The following is a 20,000-nucleotide window of genomic DNA, read 5'->3' on the forward strand; positions in this document are numbered from 1 at the left end:
ATAAATCCAACTCTTCTTCTTTGAACAGACCATCAGAGCTTGCCTTCTTTTGATTAAGTTCAGGTGGGGAAGGAAAATCCACTTTTGACTTGCCTTTTTTTATGGGACGGTTGCAAGCCCCCCCCCCCCCAACCTTTCCAGGATTAGCTGAGATTATTCTACGACGCAATGCAGAAATTTAAAAATGGAAAAAGTGATGAGGCAACAGCCGGCAGTTTTTGTCTTTGGGTTGAAGGACGTTCGTATTGTCACAGTTTGAAGCTCAAACGCCCACTTTAAGAACAGCCATGAATTACTTTTGCCTGTCTGACAGGTTTTCTGTCCTGACTTTCCAAGGGAGCCCCCCCCCCTTCAAAATAGCCCACAGAGTTGCATTGCTGTCTTTATTGGGAATTTTGTTCCAAGTTCTTAAATGTGATTACTGTGAGCAAAGTCTCTTGATACACTGGCTTAACAAGTTGGGGTCCTTGCTTTGGAAGGAGGGCATTTTAAAGAAATCTGTCACATAAGAGGTTTTTAAGAATATTTTGTTACCTTCCCTCTGTGCTAAATATTAACATTGCAACTCACTGCACAGTGGCTTGATCCTTGGCCAGTCCGCCTCCTCGGGAAAGGGGTGCAGCATAAATTAGACATTTTACCTGCCTTGGTTCCAGCAGCACTGGCTACTTTTCTGGGAAGCCTGCTCGAATCACGACATTTTAGCTCTTTCCAAGCCACAATTCCCTCCATGTATTAAAGCTGCAAGAGAAAAGCCAGGTACGGTAATTTTACCCTCGGATGATCCGTGATTGTGAAACCTTTGTTCAAGCTGCCGGCAACAAGCAGCGTTTAAAATGGATAAAAGTTCTTCTGTTTTCTCCAGGGGGAGGGGGGGCTTTTTAAAAAAGGGGACACTTTGGGCAGTTGTGTGCAAGGCTTGATGTGGGGTTCAGGCCCTTCTTTCCCTTTCCTCCTCCATATCAGAGGTCGTGACTTTGCAGCCAGAGGCCATCACTGTTTAGATCCATTGCTGCTTCTGCCAGAAAATGCGGTTGTGAATACACTACTTTTGTTTGCATGTTGTGATTAGGGCATTCATCAGTCCCCCCTGCTTTAAACCCAGAAGATGTAAAAACAGTTCCTTGTCATCTGTAGAGATGCAGCTGGTCGGCAACAAATGTGGATTTGTTTGTGTTGTTCCGTTGCAAACACATTTCGGGGCTGCTGTGCTGTGCTGTAGGTCTTGTGACCATCCTTGGATTAAGGGGACATGTTTTGATTCAGTAAGTAACTCTGTTGGGAGTGTCTTTTCTTGGAAGCTCAGCACAGCCAGGAAGTTTTCTTCTAGAGCAAGTAGGTGGAATGTTTGTTGATGGGGCAGGGGCTTTCTTTCTTTTGGGAGTGGCGGTTTTGTATACAAACACGTGCACACATACACACAGGTATACACATATACACACACATGCATGCTAAGGGGGGGAACAGAAGCATGGACAGAATCTCTTTCTTGTATACATTTCCTGCTCTCCCTATTACAGGGGTCTGCAACCTGTGGCTCTTCAGATGTTCATGGACTACAATTCCCATCAGCCCCTGCCAGCATGGCCAATTGGCACAGGCTGATGGGAATTGTAGTCCATGATTATCAGAAGCTCCACTGAATTCTGGAATTCACTACTAATATTTATTTATTTGTTTTTATATTTTTTAAATTTATAGGCTGGAATTAAGCCTCTGCCCGAAGGGCTCGATTATTATTATGTCATTTTAATGTCACCATATGCCATTTAGCATGTGCCCAAACAGGAACGTTTCGTAAAAGGTACTTCCTAGAGCCCTGCAGATTTTAAAGGTGTCTGTTCAATTTATTTATTTTATTTTAACTTGTATGCCACCCTTATGGGCTTGTGGTGGTATCCGAGGTATAATTAATACAATAAAACTAGAAATTAACCCCAACGATCTAATTTCTCTATAAAAAAAAACCCAGATGGCAATTAAAAGCTCCTTTATTAAATATTATACTTATTATGTGCAAAAGGATACAAAGGAATAGGAGGAGACGAGGGCGGGAGAGAGGGAAGTTGTTGGATTGTAAACTGAAGTGCGACACAGTGTGCCTGGCTTAGCGTAAATATGTGTCTTATTTTCAGCAGTTTGACACACGGCTGGCTTCAGTCAATGAGCAAGTTGTTGTGCTAATCTTGACGAGTTTTGTCGTAATCCATTTTCACTCGCTCTGGCAGGCTCACACGGTGGTTATCAGGTGTGGTGTGTCAACATACTTGTTCGCCACACATTTACCAGCTTTCAAACTGGATCAAGTAATAGAAAAATGTCCAAGTACAGGAAAAGCACCTGTCATGTACCGTCCTTTACTCTCTTGTAGGCAGAAGCTCCTGGTTTAGAGGACAGGGTCCAAATGGAGACTCAGACCACCACATTCTGTTTTAGGGGTGTGTGGTAAAGTGATGTGGCTCCTTAGTGAAGAAAAGCCGAGATTAGGACTATTAAGAAACAGGGATTGTTTATGGAGGAGGATACCGGAATGTGGTCCAAATACCATCAAACACCCAAGAATGGCAGCGCTGATATTGGAGCAGGAGAATAATTTCAGACAACAGTACTTGTTTTTTTCCAGGAAATGCAAGTGACGTCAGAAACTTCTGGTTGGGTGGAAATGAGCAGGCTGAAGTTGACATGAAATGAAAAAAAGGATCAGTCCTTGAAATATAGTTGCATTCAGGCTTAAAAGCACGAGGATCCAGGTTCTCTCTTGTTTCAGATTCCTTAGTCAAGTTAGGACCCCATTTTTAATCGGTTAGGTCACAGTGGTGGCGAACCTTTGGCACTCCAGATGTTATGGACTACAATTCCCATCAGCCCCTACAATTGGCCATGTTGGCAGGGGCTGATGGGAATTGTAATCCATAACATCTGGAGTGCCAAAAGTTCACCACCACGGGGTTAGGACTTGAATAGTCACTGCAGAGCACCTGAAAATATCTGATGGTTTGGATATGAGAGACATACTATTATAGTCCTCTCTCTCCCTTCTTCTTCATTTTATATTAATTAATTATTGCACTAAGTACATACTTCCAAAATGGCAGTCGCTTAATGATTAAGGAGGTTTATTTAAGTGATGGTTCAATTTGTTGCACGTTCAAGTCGCTGTTGGGATGGAGGAGGGGAATGGGAACATTTAGGATTATAGATTTGGACACAACAGACTGACCAGCTGATAAGTTGGGTAGCGCGCTTGAATAGCATGTTGGAAACATGAAGTCACAACTGGATGGGCTGAAGGTAATCATCAAGTTGAAACAGGATGGGTGGGGGTGGAATAAAACTTTGCTTTGCGAATTGGAACCTGTGCTAATGAATCTGGAATAACGTCTTGGTTAATAAAACAGAAATTAGTTGAAATGGGTTGCGTGAGCAGATAAAACAATTTCTGCTCTCACATCTGGGCGAAAAGGTGCCGTATAATTTTTTCCCTTTTGGAAGTATTCCGAAGTCTAATTAATTTGAGAAGATGTATGAGAGCTCAGTAATAAAAAAAGGTGAAACTATAGAACCGCTCGTGCTTTGGGCAGAGAAACAGACCCTGAATCTGTTCCACTTCGATGACACATGTTGGGGAATGATCCACGCCATCTTTTTCTAATTTTTCGATTTGATTTTCAGCATATTTTCAGCTTCTCTTGTCTGTTTTTCAGAGAGCGCTCAGAGTACAGCGTCTGCCCCAAACGAGATCCAAGCAAACCAGCCACAGGCTCTGCACTATGCTCTAGCCAACGCCCAACAGGTCCAGATCCATCAGATAGGAGAAGACGGGCAAGTCCAAGTAGTATGTACTCATTCTCTACAATCGCTTTCTGTCTCCGTGGCACCTTTAATATTACATGCGTGCAGATTAGCGTCAACCTTGCAATTATAGCCTCAGTGGCATGATTTAAAAAAAAATTAAAATATAGTCTTTTAAGTATAGTGGTGGATGTATTGTCAAAGGCTTGGATGGCTGGAATCACTAGGGTGTTGTGGGTTTTTCAGGTTGTATGGCTGTGTTCCAGTAGCATTTTCTCCTGATGTTTTGCCTGCATCTGGGCTGGCATCTTCAGAGGAGGAGCCACACAACGCGGAAAACCCACAACACCACAGTGGTAGATGTCTGCATGCAAAATACAGATATGCAGTTGGCATGAATAACAGTTATTTTTGCATGGACCTATAAATTTGCATGCAAATAACCACTTAAGCCTCCCAGCTGTTCCTTCCTCGTGAAGTGTGCAGTCGGCATTGATTGTGCAAGGGCACCCCGCTCCCTCTCAAAACACTAGCAATCTGGAAATCCATTTGAGATTAATTTATCCTCATTTTTTCCAAAGTATGTTCTGAAGCATTTTTCAACATCTGTTAGCTGAATTCCTTACATGTGTATCTATTTAAATTCATGTACATAAGCAAAGCTTATAAACATTGACATTAAATTCCTTTACAAAAAGTTTAAATAAAGTTAACACTTTGACCCCAAAACTCACAGAAGGCAGGAAGTTTAAAAGTTAAGTGTGACGCTCCTGCCATGTCTCACGCTTGTGCGTTTCTTAAAAAGATTACCTTGGTGGGTCATAGAAAAGTTTGCCTTGGCTTCTGTAGCTTTGTTTCAAAATATTAAATCAAGTGAAATGTTGCATGCAATTTCAGTATGTTCCCTGTAGTTAGGTGGAGGGGAATGCACACTTCCCCAATCTGTATTTTTGTACATTTCCAGAAACTTGCGGTTCTCTTCAGCATTGGTAGATCTGATTGAAATCCATTACTTTTTAGACAGCCCAACTGTGTCTCCTTGGCAATCAACCATGTAGATGACTGAGGCTAGGTTCTGCCTCCTGCATGGGTATAAGGGGAGTTCTTTCCAAACTGGGGAAGGGCTGAGGCTCACCTGTAGATTTCCTGCTTTTCATCTCTGGCTCAGTTCCTGGCATTTCCCATGAAAGAATCCTGGATGCCTAAAATCTTGGGGAACAGTTTGCAGTCAGAGGAGACCGTTACATGCCACATGGACCAGTGACCTTGCTTGGTGTTAGAGGGTCCCTGCCACTTGTTCCTAAAAGTACCGTTAATGCCCTTCTGTAACCTGGGGGTGGGGTGGGGTGGTGGTTTTATACGCTAGCTTTGCTTGAGGCCTTATGCTTCACATTAATTAATTAATTAATTAATTAATTAATTAATTAATTAATTAATTATCATCATATTTATATACCGCCCCATCCCCTGAGGGCTCTGGGCGGTGAACAACAAAATAATATAGCAAAAACAATAACAGCAGCAAATAATATAAATAAAAATAGCATCATTAAAACATAAAATTACAGCGTTCCACGTAAACCGCTTGGCGTCCAGCATTAAAACTATCAGTAAAAACCCTCCCAGAGAGGGGGACTGTAAAGCTAGACGTCACAGGCTCCCAGCATGTTAAAAAAGGGAGAGACAAAGAGGGCGCATTTCATTATAAAGTGCATATCATGGGCTCTAAACTTACAAAGCAACTTTCAGCAACAAAATGATAAAACCAGGAGAACTGCTGGATTTTCAAAAAGCACAGTGCAAATCAAATAAGTTATCCTGTCTAACACCAGTTCCTGCAAGGTGCTGCAGATCAGTTCCTTAACTTGATGAACTGCTCACCAACACAACCGTGTCTGGATTGGACTTCACTTTATTACCCATCATCTACCCCACTACGGATGCAGATGCTTGCTTTTTAGAACTTCCACTGAGTCCCCCCTTCAACCAATGAAAAAACAGATGTGGAGCCTGCTGTCATCAGTATGCTGATGGCCCCATACCCCAAATCCCCGAATGATCATGCCCAGTGGTTTCTGGTATATGTTGAACAGCATGGGTGTCAGGAAAGCCGCCATGTGCCGGAGGGTGAGCAGTAATCTCCCAGGAACACCTTCTGGATCCAGTCAAGAAAGATGGATCAGAACTCCAAGAGTGCATCAGCTCCAGTTCTGATCCTGAGGTAACAAATGGAATGAAACATGCTGAACTTGATGGCCAGCACTCCTTGATGGGGGCTTGAATGGTGTAGTGGTGAAGAGCAGGTGGATTCTAATCTGGAGAACTGGGTTTGATTCCCCGCTTTTCCACCTGAGTGGCAGAGGCTTATCTGGTGAGCCAGATGTGTTTCCGCACTCCTCCATTCCTGCTGGGTGACCTTGGGCTAGTCACAGTACTCTCAGAACTCTCTCAGCCCCACCTACCTCACAAGGTGACTGTTGTGGGGAGAGGAAAGGAGCTTGTCAGCCACCTTGAGTCTCCTTACAGGAGAGAAAGGGGGATATAAACCCAATCTCCTCCTCCTCCTCCTCCAAACTCTGAACCCCAAAATGACCAGAGCAGAGCTGTCTTTTCCACCTGCTAGGACGCACTTGCCTGATCAACAGACAGCCTCATCAGGTTATTTATGTTTTAAAGATTTTCCCTGGAAGCCAGTAAGAGTTTAACATTGTGAAAGGAAAGCAGTTCTAATCTCGACATGGATTGGATTCGTGGTCTAATTTTATATATACAGTTCCTATTGTCGTGCTTGATACTTTCAGAATGCTGGTCCTCCCTATAAATAGACCATTTCCTTCCAAAGGAAATGAAACTTTGAAATAGAAGGATCTGCGTTTCTTTGAAATTCGTGTGCAATTGTTGGAGCACTATAGTATAGGAAGAGCCTTTGACAGAATTCTAAATAGATATCTTTAATCTCAGTTTCATACACAGGCGCATGAAAATGAACACAAAAGAGTTTTCAAAACCAAAGTAGCATCCAGTTTACCGGCAGGTAAATTTCTCTCACTGAGGGCCCAGTAGGATTCACAAGGAAGTTTCTTCACTTCCCTTAATCACTTTTCTTTCTTTCTTCCTTTCTTTTTTTTAAAAATCAAGTGATTTGTTTGATTTTCTTTCTGAAGGAGTTGTAGAGGTCAGCGGTGATACAGCAGTGGCTTTTATTAAACTTCTTCACGGCAGATATTCTGCTGGTATTGATTGGCACAACTTCAGTAGTGAGTGATTGGAAGGCTGCCCTTCTGTACCGGTGGGGAGGGCAAAAGGGGGAACTTTTCCATCAGGGCAGGAGTCCCAGGGAAAGGCAAGGACACATGTCCTTATATATCCAACTACGCCATATGTTTCTACTGACTGTAGTTATTCAGTGTGTAAGTGATCTTTAGGCATTCCCGCCTCATTTTTACAAAGCCGCGAAGTTCCTGTACAACAGTGACTCCCATTGCTTTGTGATATTTATTGAACAAGTGTTGAACAATTCGGTACTGAAATTTGCAACATAGGGCTGAAAATACAAAATGTATCGCTAAAATCTGTACATGCTCAAAGGATTAGGTTGGATAGTTCAGATCAGCAGCGCACAGCCTTTCCTGCCCCCAAAGCTTGTGTGTGTGTGTTCTTTTGTTAGCTGACTCTGTCCTGGTCGCGTTGTTGGTGGAATGTTCTTGAACATTCTGTGCCACAGCTCTAGAAATGCCTGGTGTGTCTTTATTTTATTTATTTTTATTATATTATATTCATATCCTGCCCATGTTGTAAGCTCAGGGCGACTTACAATATGATAGAATTAAAACTATCACATCACATATAATGTTTTAAAATATAACATTTAAGATGGTACACTATACCCTAAATTCTAGACTCAAAAATCATACCCCTCCCCTCCAGATTTAATCAATTTTATACAAAGGGTGCGCAAGATGGCAGTGTGCTAGTTAAGGGAGGCCGGCTGGATTCACAGAAAACCGCATCCAAAAGCCCAGTGGAACATCTCTGTCTTGCAAACCCTGTGGAACTGAGTGCAGTCCTGCAGGGCCCTGGTGTCTGTTGCCAAAGAGTTCTACTAGGCTGGAGCCAGGGCCAAAAAAACTTCTGGCTTTGGTTGAGGTCAACCGGATATCCTTGGGGCCAGGGACCACCACGAGATTACTGTTGGAGGGATGTAATTCCCTCCAAAGGCACTACGGGGAGATGCAGCTCCTCACTGACTGCTTACTGGAATGACTGTGTTTTCTGATTGACCTGAGGCAGTGTTGGGCAGGGGAGGGAAGTCTACTGATGCACGAATTGGGGGCGAGGGTCAGAAGGCAGTTGCCCTAACGTTGCCCAATCAACCAATACCCACCCGTCTCTACTGTAGTAATTTGTACAGGATGGTTGTATGTTGGCACTCTTGCCTGACAGAGACATTATAGCACAGGAGTCAAACTCGCAGCCCTCCAGATGTTATGGACTACAGTTCCCATCATCCCCTGCCAGCAGCTGGCAGGGGATGATGGGAACTGTAGTCCATAACATCTGGAGGGCCGCGAGTTTGACACCTGTGCATTATAGGATAGGTCAGAAGGAGGTTTGTTCTTTCCTTGAGAAGGGATCAGATGTCCTTACAGAGCCTGGAAATTTTGTAGGCTGTGTATCAAGAAGTTCTGGTTCTATTGCCATGCAAACATCTAAGGAACTATTTATCTCCTAGGATTCAGCATCCTCTATATGTTTTATACGTAGGACAATGTCCTGCTGTCGAGAAAGCTAATATTCTCTATCCTCCCCTCCTCGCAGAATTCACCTAAATCTATTCCTCTGGTTCTGACTGTTTCTTTTTTTTTTTCCTCACGGATCCCGCAGGGTCATCTCCACATAGCCCAGGTGCCACAAGGCGAGCAGGTGCAGATCACGCAAGACAGCGAGGTGAGCCCCAAACCTCTGGCCAGCCAAATTGAGCAGAAGAGTCATTGTTATGCCAGTACCTTCGTTCTCATCCTAGCTAAAAAGCGTTCACTGAGACCCTCCAGAGTGAGTTCAACCCATGGAAAAGTCCAACATGTGCAGGCACCACTCCAGCAAACGGAAGGTGTACGGGCCTTGGATTGCATGCTCAGTTGACTTGGTGTTTGCATTTGCTTTACTTCTGAGAATACAGCCAGGTAAATGTGAGAGACCCTTCTGGTGTTACAGCTTTAAGAGAACCAGCGTGGTGTAGCGGTTAAGAGCAGGTGCGCTCTAATCTGGAGAACTGGATTTGAGTCCCCACTCCTCCACTTGAGTGTGGAAACTTATCTGGTGAACCAGATTAGCCTGTGCACTCCAACGCATACCAGCTGGGTGACCTTGGGCTAGCCACAGTTCTTCGGAGCTCTCTCAGCCCCACCCACCTCACAGAGTGTTTGTTGTGTGGTGGGGGAGGGCAAGGAGATTGTAAGCCCTTTTGAGTCTCCTTACAGGAGAGAAAGGGGGGGATATAAATCCAAACTCTTCCTCTTTATAATTGCAGATTGGCTCTCATTTACAAAGGAGCGCGTCTGTTTTGTGATGAGGGAATAACCACAGAGGTGTCCTCTTAATGATTGCTGAGAGCCTAAAGGAAATTGGTTGGTTTTTTTTCCCGTAAAGAAATGCTTGTTTTCCTTCTTGTATTCGAAAATTCTGTGGGAAATTACAACCAGGCTTCATAGCAGATTGTATAGAGATTTCTTCCTGTGCTTCACTTCTTCCTTTATACTTCAGCACCAAAAGCTTTCCCCAAAACTGGCCGTGTCCTTCAGAATGTGCTGTAACTGATACCTTTGTTACTGTCTCACTGGAGTCTTTGTTTGTTCATGGGATCGAGTTTTGATTAGAAAAAATAGAAGGTGTGGCTTTTAGCGGAAATGGCAGCATCCAACTAGTAAATGTTGCGCCTGTTCAGAATGCCCTGTGTTGAAATCACTAAAGCCTTACCATGTTGTTCTAGTAATAAGGCTGGCAAGTTCCCGTTTCCCGTCCCTCTGCCCTTTTTACCATCACACCAAATAAGTGAAGAGTGTTGCTCTCCAGAAGTCGGGACATAACTATTTCAGTTACTGGTTAGCAAACCCCACATTGTTCCCTGTGGGAGAAACTGCATGCTCTCTTTCTTCTCACCCATAAATTGCTGAGGGGGGAGGGAAGTTGCCCCCCAGCACTGCAGAGAGAAGAGGATTGGGACTGTACAGTCCAAAGGACGTTTCACACAATACCACATGGAGAAACTGTTCCTTTGATCAAGGAGGGGGGGAGGGAGGGAGGGACTGTTGGCAAGGCTGTGTTTATTCTCTGTGCATGAACAGACAATTTTTTAGGTGCTGATTTCACCATCCCAAGAACGGCACATTATAAAAAATTGTTAATTGTTACGGATCCACACTTGAGTTTGAAACCAATGAGAAGGGACTAGTGAACCTAAGAAAAGCCCTGTGGGATCAGGCAAGCAAGGGTCCCCCTAGTCTAGCATCCTGTCTCACACAGTGGCCAACTAATTGTCCTGGAGGGATGGCATAGAAGACAAGACTCTCTGCTGCCACCCAGCACTGACATTCCGAGGTTGGCTGCCCTTGGACGTGGGGGATTGCTTTAGTCATCATAGCTGGTACTTGAGGGTTTCTCCAGGAGTAGTAAAACGTGAGTGCAGTCTTCTTGATATATTTAGAATCACAGCAAAGAATATTTGGACTCTTTTGTTCCGGTGTACAGAATCTCTGCTTGTAGCTAGAAGCATTTTCCACAGTTGAAACAAGAGTTTTTGGTACTTTTTTTGTTTTGCCTATGGTGCAGTTATTACAACATACTTCTTAAAAAATGAATTCCTCAAAGGACTCCATAGTGAAGAGAGCTTAAAGGATCCAAGCATGAATCTTTTTAGTGAGGTTGTTCAATCGGCTTGTTTATAATTTGTTTATTTCCTTATTTTGCAGGGTAACTTGCAGATACATCAGGTTCACGTTGGACAAGATGGGCAGGTAGGAATTCACTTCTTGAACAGCCTTGTGGTTTGCTGTCTACCTGCAGGTATTTCCTGCAAACTACTAAGAAAGTTTTTGGCTGGAAAGTTTCCGTACTAGACAGATTTGAAGGCTAAGCTGCTGTGCTGCAGACTTCTCTCTTGCAGGGATTTATCCTAAATGTCCTTGGGTTTTGTCTTCCTTTTATGTTGTGCTAAACAAAAAAGATGTTGCTCTTCTCTGTTTTGGTTGTCAGCATGGCCAGATGTGGTCAACAGACGTTGCAGACATAGGGATGCATGATGCTAAGATGAAAACAGACACTTGACTTAATCATCATCGTGAGAAAGAGAGACCGTCCACATCTGCTCTTGTTTATCTCAGTGACTTCAATCCTTTCTTGAAGTAGATGTCTGGTTGGGGGTTATTGGTTTGAAATAATTCTGCACATGCTCGAAATGGCTTTCATCCACCAGCGTTTCGATGCCACAAAAGGCATCCCGGGGTCACAACCTGGTTCCTTCCCTTCCTGTGAAATGCGGTTGTTTTACCATGGGAACTTGGGATCGGGGGACAATAGTCCATAGTTGGAATATACCATGGGGACATTTAAACCCAGTCTTTCACTTGACTGTGCAGTATTGCTTTAGGACAGTGGTGGCGAACCTTTGGCACTCCAGATGTTATGGACTACAATTCCCATCAGCCCCTACCAGCACCATGCTGGCAGGGGCTGATGGGAATTGTAGTCCATAACATCTGGAGTGCCAAAGGTTCGCCACCATGGCTTTAGGACCATTCAAAACTGTAAAAAGTGTTGTTATGATCTGCCAGCCAGTCATATCTATGAATGGCCCTTTTCTAGATTTTCTGAATTTCAGTCTAAATTGGGGTGGTGGGTTTGTCTTTTTTTTTGCATCATTTTGTCACTTGTCTCTCCTCCCCTCCCCCGCTTTGATTTTTTTTTTTTGTCCTGGTAGTTGCATTGAATTTAGGTCTTGTTTTTCTGGCATGATAATCCATGGAACCAGTGAGGCCCTGCCAAAAAGAACTCTCTTTCTACCTCCACATGTGTTCTATTAGCTCAACGTTTCGTATTTCAGTGCACGTTTAATAAAAATACCAAACTGCAGAAATAATTAAACTTTCTGTATTAACTAATGGAGCGTATAGAAGTCCTCAGAACAATGGGAAGGGTTTTGTACTTGGCAATAGGTGTGGATTCCTGGAGGTTTCCTCATTGTCTCTCTTTGCCCTTGCTTGACCTCCTCCTAGTCACCATTTCTTGATCCTCCCCTCCCCTGATGCTGAACTTCTGGGAGGGTCCGATCCCCGCAGGGTCTTGGTGTGTGCCTCCCACACGAGGCATGCGGAGACACAGCCACAGGGTCCTCCGGGAGAAGGAAAGAGGATCGTACACTGATTCCGTTAATCAACACCTTTCTCTCGTTTTCTTGGCAGTTTCCTTTGCGTCTCCCAGAGCTAGCCCACCATCACTATTTAGAGAGGGCTTAGAGTGATACTAAAAAAACAGCATCTGGCTAAAGACTTTCAGTTTTTCAGCCCACTCAGTTTGCACTCAAATTCTGGCTTTTCCAGAAGTTTGAAATCAGGTAGGGGAATCCCAGTGAGCCTGATGTTCAGGACCACCCTATCAGCCTGTCAGCACACTGCATTCCTGCTGGTAGGGCTGATGGGAATTACTGTAGTTCCTGAACATCTGAGAGCCGCGAGGTTCCCTACCCCTCTGCTCTAAACCAAGTGCAGGAGACCTGCAAGGTCTCAGATGTTCAGGAACTACAATTCCCATCAGCCTCTGTCAGCATGGCCAATTGGCCCTGCTGGTAGGGAGTGATAAATCAGGCTGTCCTTTCATCACCTTCTGCTGCAATAGAGGGAAAATGGAAATCTGGGGGAAACCTTCTTCCGTGTTGGCTCTCCTTGGTGCAGAATTGGGATACGTTTTGAAGCAAATCGGACAGATTGTTTTGGTCTTGAAAGAACTGTATAGTGTGGTTTTTTTCACCATGGGTACAGCTGATTAGAAACATCCTTTATAGGGACACCACTAAAAGAGATGCAAGTTGTCTTAAAGATGAGCTAGATCCTGTACCACCTTAAAGACCAACAAGGTTTACAGGGAATAAACATTTGAGAGTCACAATTCTCTTTAGTATCTGACAAAGGGAGCTTTGATTCTTGAAACCTTAAATCTGAAAGGTTTGTGGGACTTCGAAGTGCTACTGGACTCAAATCTAGCTAGCCCACTGCAGACCAACGTCCAGAGGCATATCTAGGGGAAATGTAGCTTGGTGCAAAATCTAAGCACACACCCCCGCCCCCCCGCCCCCCCGTATGGCGGCTGCCCTCCCCCATTATGACCGAACAATGTTTTTTTCACCACGTCTTGAAGTCAGTGTATGGACCCGGGAGGAAGGAGCCTGGAGACATTTGATTCCACATGTCCCCCTGGGTGATACGCCCCTGTCAGCATGGCTACTTGTCTGAGACTAGTCCTAAAGATGGCAGTGCTGTGCTTTTGCACAGCTTTCCTTGATGTTAATAGAGCTTTATGGGAGACGCTCCAGGTGACCGTACCCCGTGTGACTGTCCTCCAACTGAATTTGCAGCATCTATTCCCAGTGACTGCTGCCCAGGGAATGTGAATGATTCTATGTGAAGTGCAAGGTAAAGAACCATCTGTGTTTTTAATAATTTCACAACTCTAGTGGGACCATCCCGGGTATTCTGTGCTATCTGCCAGGACTCTGTCTGACGGAAAGACTCAAGAAAAGACCGAGGGACTCCAAAGGTTTTTAAAGTATGTCCAGTTTCTCTGCCAGTCTCTGCACAACATACTCGAAAGGCTGTTTATTTCTAATTACCTTGTGCCAAAGGCAAATTTTTCTGGTTCACAGAGAAATCCAGCATTTTCATGGGAAAGTCTCAAAGCAGCCCTCTTCAATATTAGTTTTTCATGACTGTGTTCCCTTCCTTCTCATCCCATAGTACTATTAAAATGTCACTCTTGATTAACCGAGACAGATCTATCTAATTCATTGGCGTCTGGTGGAGATGCAGCATGAACTGCAATCGCAAGCCTGTGACAGTTGTTTGTAGAGTAAACAGCCTAGGCCCTTCTGTTAAGCTTTTGCTTTTAAAGGGAGCCGCTTTGGTTACACTTCCAGACCAACTGAACCGGCTCCTGAGATGAGCAGTCCTGTAGGACCAGAACAGAAGGGGATAGTTAGCCTACAGTTCACCTGTGTTCTTATTTGTGCTGCAGGCAAAATTGATCTCTTAGGAGCTCGATATGCGGAACTTGATTTTTTAAAAGCAGGGCCATAGTGGTGCATGCTCACTCAGGACTGGGAACAAATCTCCAATCCCTGGGAGCCAGCGGCACATTTTTCAGTGCCAGATCTGCAGGGGGCTGAACTAATCTTTCAGCCTCGATCTCCCAGCAGCAGGCATCCAGGGAGTTTTCCCGCTCTGTTCTCAGGACCTTTTCTGCAATGGGGACCATTCCAGCGCCTTGTTCTGTCCTTCCCAGAGCCCAAGCATCCTCCAGAAGTGATTCAGGGCCTTTTTGTCTGGGCGCTGTGGGTTGCGTTTCGTGTTTAGGACCGGGATGGAAAAACAGGGACATTTTTGAGTTTCATGGGGCTTTCAGGAAAGAGACTTACCGAACATGATAACACACAAACTGACACACAAACTGACGACATTCAGCTCAGCCCTGGTATCTGGTGTAACATCATCTTATTAAGGCTGCTTCAGAGGGTGGCCATGTTTGTCTGGAGAAGAACACCTAGAGCAGTGATGGTGAACCTTTTCGAGACCGAGTGCCCAAACTGCAACCCAAAACCCACTTATTTATCGCAGAGTGCCGACACGGCAATTTAACCTGAATACTGAGGTTTCAGTTTAGAAAAAACGGTTGGCTCCGAGGCACACGTTACTCAGGAGTAAGCTTAGTGAAGCAACCGTGCAACGCTTCAAATGGGTGAATCACAATCCTAGGAGGGTTTACTCAGAAGCAAGCCCCATTGCCAGCAACCGAGTTTACTCCCAGGTAAAGGATCATGCCCAGACCAGCCTAGATATGTGTGTATGTGTGTGTGTGTGGGGGGGTGATTTTCCACCCCACTCCCACATGATGAACTCTGTGCATGAGTGCCCACAGAGAGGGCTCTGAGTGCCACCTCTGGCACCAGTGCCATAGGTTCGCCACCACTGACCTAGAGTCCAGTAACACCATAGAGACATCCAAAATTTTTAAGGTATAAGCTTTTGTCTGATGAGGGGATCTTTGACTCTCAAAAGCGTACAACCTGAAGATCTTGTTAGTCTCCGTAGTGCTACTGGACTCGAATCTAGCTTATTAGAGCAGCAACTTCTCCTGAAGCTTTGCAGGAGAGAAAATTCAGTATACTCAAGTGCAGCTTGTAGTGTGTTTTTAAACCAAAATAGTCGTGTGTGAACACCCCAAGGCCACAGTGATGATTCTCTTTTCCAACCATGCAACTTCAGTTTCCCATCAAGCTACAATTGAGTGGGTGCATCAAATGGCAGCAGAATATATTTTGTAAATAATATCTTGGCACCTAGTGTGAGTAATACCTTTTTTTTTTTTAGTGGAGGAATAGTATAAAATGTTTTATGATTTGGCCGGCCGTGGCATTTCTGCCTAAGTTATAACTTTGGAGTTATCAGAACTTTTTCTCTCTGGACTCCCCTTTCTTACATACAACCAACAGAGGGCAGTGGTGCTAAAATCATTGTGAGCTACTTTTCTAAGAGGTGGGAAGAGAGACAGAGTCAGTCTCTGTTGCAGACACTGCTCATCTCATGCATGCTGTTTGTAGGTTAACTCATACTCCGGGGACACGGGTGTTCAGAAGGTGGGGGTTCCAGCTACACCGCTGACAGAGGTCCTTTCTCCCTTTTGTGTATACGAAACCCCGTGCCAGCTGCGTAGCGGACTGGAAAAGCCTGTTTTCCTGTTTCAGCACATCTGCTTTGAATAATCAAAGCAGAGAAACAAGCAAGATGGTTTGAAGAAAAACAACACAATGAAGACGGAAAGCTAAACTCCTTGCAGCTGGAAATTAGAAGTTGCCCCCTCTTCTGTGTGTGTGTGTGTGTGCAGAGAGGCAGGGCTGATTTTCAAAAGAGAGAAATTAGCATTCTAATCAGCAATTTGCTGATAAATTATTGCAAGCAGGTCTTATAGGATTTGTCCTGCTTTTTAGAAATGGAAATATTAATTTGAAGTGAAAAGCAGTAAAATGGCATCCTTGGGTATGACGGGCAGAATAATTTTCATATGAATTGCTGTGCAGATTTCTTTTTTCTTGGCCTTCAGTAAAAAGCAGCTTTAGCTGCAGAGGCACTCGTAACTTAGCTTTTCATTATAATCCTCACAGGACATTTCCCCTGGGGAGAATTAGAAGCCCATGTTAAAGAAGACAATTCAGAGTAGGGCTCTGAGTACACCTGTTTAGGATGATACTGTTGACCTTCCCAGAATTAGAAGTCTTCTTCTTCCTGTATCCTTCGTTCTTGCTTGTGGCGATGCAGAAAACTGTAGGGTAGTGTTGCTCAATATGGTGCCTATGGATGCCATGGCGCCTGTCAGCAGTTTCTTCACCGCATCAGGGATGCAAGAACTGAATCTACCTTTTAACCCTGGAATAAGACGGCAAGCATGATGTAAACACCAAGGAAAGCCTTCTTAAAACATGGCTTACCACAGAGAACATTCTGATTGCTGTTTTCTTATTACCAACTGACCAGGAAATACTTGCTGTTACCAGTCTAACTGAGAGACTGAGTTTATTATGGACAGATTAGGACTGTGGTGGCGAACCTTTGGCACTCCAGATGTTATGGACTACAATTCCCATCAGCCCCTGCCAGCATGGCCAATTGGAATTGTAGTCCATAACATCTGGAGTGCCAAAGGTTCGCCATCACTGGACTAGGAGATCAGTGCCTGTGAGATCCTAATCTCTACATGCCTCTGTACCAGGAGATTTCAAACTCCCAAGTGGATGTGAGGAATTGAGTTTACAGCCAGCCCAGCTGAATCTGGCTAGGAGCACTTGTATTTAAGGACTTTTATGTGAGTTTTGTGCCATTATACTGACTGTAAAGCATTGAACCCCAGACTGGGCTATTTCTATACATTTATTTCTTTGGCTTGTCGATTTTTAGTATTCCTGGATGAGACTATTGTGCATATGGTTAAAGGGATATGCACGCCTAGCACTTTATTTCAATATTTGCACTAGCACTTTTTGTTCATTAATTACTTGATTGATTGATTGATTGATTGATTGATTAAATTTATAGGCCGCCTCATCCCCGAAGGGCTCGAGGCGGCTCACAACATGACTGTTTCCAGAACAGTAAATCAATACAACATAAAATCTAACTCATTAAAATTCAGCAGCAATTAAAACAATAGATACAAATTAAACAACAAGGTTGTGTAAAAACACACACACAGGTGCCCGGTCTAAAGGCTGAAAGAGAAGGGAGGAGAAGGCAGGGCCCAGGATGGAATCAGGGCCCTACCCAGATGGAAAAGGCAGCTTAGTTCCAGTTTCAATGGGGGGCAATAGAGCCGCGGCCAGCCCCTCCAAAAGCCCGGTGGAATAGCTCCGTCTTACAGGCCCTGTGGAATTCACCGAGGTCCCGCAGGGCCCTGACAGCTGGAGGTAGAGCATTCCACCAGGCAGAAGAGCTTTGAGCCCGTTCATATTTGGCAGCCTGGGGACGGTGGCGTTTTTTGTTTCTAGGTTCCAGGACTTTTACTGGCCCCTGCTGTGTGTTTATAGAAAGTGGGAGGAGACAGGAGGGTCTTTTTCTCACGGAGGCTTCTGGTTGGCCATAGAAGATTTTATTAGCTGTGTAGATTTTTTAAAAATGTTGCTTTGGCAGCAGCTGCCACCTCTCCATAATGACCTTCACTGTCTGACTAAAGGTCAGCTGGGGCAGCCATTTTGCAGCTCCGCCTCCTACCGCTCTTATTCTGTAGCTGCCCCCGCCAGGCTGTGTCATAATTCCACAGTGCCTGAGTCAGCAAGGGCCAGCTGAAATGCATCTTTCAGGCTCTGATCTTTGTCTGTATCCCACTGGATGCTTATAATGTTGCCAGGCAACTGGCCGAAGACTTACCTGGCTGTGGGCATGGCTTGCCAGCGATGTATTGATGTTGCTGGCAGCTTGCCTCCCTGTGTACCCAAAGTGATGTCAACACATTGCTGGGGAAGCTCTGGCATTTTGGTAAAACTCTATGGTCTTGCCCAACCCCATTGAAAGGGAGAAACATAACGTCCTTCATGACCTGGTCCTTCCCAACCAGCTTGACGTCTGTCTTTCCAGGGTTTCACAAGTGATGGGGAGGCATGTTCTGCCATGTCCTACTTCTGGCTGCATCCTGTGCTATTTCTGGGGTCCCCTGGCTCTCAGGAGCTGGGGAAGGAGCATGCAGGAGGTGGCAAGAATTATTTCCGTAAGCCAACCTGTTGCCAGTTCGGTAGGGTCCAGACCAGTGGGGCTTGCTGCAGGAACTGTCCTGGTAAAAGGCTCTAAGTCAGTGGTGGTAAACTTACGGCACTCCAGATGTTCAATTGGCCATGCTGGCAGGGGCTGATGGGAATTGTAGTCCATGAACATCTGGAGTGCCGTAGGTTCACCACCACGGTTCTAAGTGATCAGTTTCCCCACTAGTGCAAGAGGGATGAGGGTGGCCTCACCCAGTTCTCCTCCTCAGCACAACTCTGTTGTACAGTTTTTTTGTCCGTGGAGTCTCAGAATGTCCAACATGTTGTTTTTTAGATTCGAAAAACCTGGCAAAATCCAACTCACCGCGTTTGTACTCGGGCGATGGTAGCGATGCGCTGAACTTTTCCTTTCTCAGTTTAGCAAAACGTAAAGTTAATTGAAAATACGACTGATTTATAAGAAATAAAAACTGAAAATGCGGGAGAGGAAGAGCCCTTTCCTCATCCTTAGAAGTGGGTGGTAACAGTTGTTGACAGCCACCAGTTTCAGTGCGGCATTTTACAAGTTGCTGCAGCCATTTACAGTTGAGATTTATAAGACCGTCCCTCGCTGTTTCAGTGTTAAAAATAAAATTCTATCTGGGTCAATATAGAGGATTCCTTTAAGTGGGCTTTTTAAAAAGGGGATTAAGAAGGCATCTCAAATGTACATATTTCTAACCGGTTTTGCAAGTATTTTTTCCCCTCTTTCCACATACTATTTGTCATGGCAGAGAAAGCGTAGAAACCGTGATCCTCCCGCAAAATCTCTGCTTTGGAATAACAGCTCTGGGTGCTGTATAATGGCTTGTGATATTAAGTTGAATGTAAAACGTCTAGTACAGGTTATTAAATTTGATGGCCGCGCTGCAGAATGCTTCATGCCTTAATGGGAAGGGTGAATGTGCGAGGGTCGCTGGCGCCAACACGAGAGAGTCTGGAGCTCTGGTATCGGAGACGTTTGAAGCAGCTGGATGCTCTGTGCGCTCTCCAAAGTGGGTAACAGAAATTGGTGTAGGCTTTAGGCAGCGGTGTAAGTTGCCAAGTACCTGAGCTCGGGAGTCTGACTGCCCAACAGACGCAAAATCCCGAACAGGTTAAATATGTATAGTGTAGTTTGTCGTGTGTAGAGTGCTTTGAATGTCAGACAAGGATCTGGAAGACCCAGGTTCGAATCCTCTGCTGTGGAAGCTTGCTGGGTGACCTTGGACCAGTCACACAGGCTCCGCCTAACCTATCCCACAGGATTTTTATGAAGATAAAACAGAGCAGAAGAGAACAATATAAGCCACTTTCAGCCCCCATTTGGAAGGAAGGAGGGAAGGAATGAAAGAGGGAAGGAAGGAAGATGGGAAAGAAGGAAGGAAGGAGGGAAAGAAGGAAGGAAGGATGGAGGGATGGAGGGAGGGAGAGAAGGAAGGAAGGAGGGAAGGAAGGAAGGAAGGAGGGAGGGAAAGAAGGAGGGAAGGAGGGAGGGAGGGAAGGAAGGAGGGAGGGAAGGGAAGGGAGGAAGGAGGGAGGGAGGGAAGGAAGGAAGGAAGGAAGGATGGAGGGAGGGAGGGAGGGAGGAAGGGAGGAAGGGAGGGAGGGAGGGAGGGAGGGAGGGAGGGAAGGAAGGAAGGAAGGGAAGGAAGGAAATATTAAATTGCCTTGGAATCAA

The 20,000-nt window shown here is 44.9% G+C and overlaps 1 protein-coding gene across 3 annotated transcripts in view; it reads left to right on the forward strand.

Annotated features, from left to right (window-relative positions):
• Nucleotides 1–20,000, forward strand: part of LOC125443776 (BTG3 associated nuclear protein) — a 172,179-nt gene that overhangs the window by 83,455 nt on the left and 68,724 nt on the right. For 2 of the 3 annotated variants that reach the window (XM_048516084.1, XM_048516085.1), the window contains exons 9-11: nt 3,705–3,835; nt 8,668–8,739; nt 10,761–10,805. In XM_048516084.1, the coding sequence (XP_048372041.1) occupies nt 3,705–3,835; nt 8,668–8,739; nt 10,761–10,805 (248 nt within the window). The remainder of the gene's footprint in view (nt 1–3,704; nt 3,836–8,667; nt 8,740–10,760; nt 10,806–20,000) is intronic. The other variant, XM_048516086.1, reaches the window with a different exon arrangement.

Source organism: Sphaerodactylus townsendi, linkage group LG14, assembly GCF_021028975.2.
Source record: "Sphaerodactylus townsendi isolate TG3544 linkage group LG14, MPM_Stown_v2.3, whole genome shotgun sequence".
In the NCBI taxonomy this organism is placed as follows: domain Eukaryota; kingdom Metazoa; phylum Chordata; class Lepidosauria; order Squamata; family Sphaerodactylidae; genus Sphaerodactylus; species Sphaerodactylus townsendi.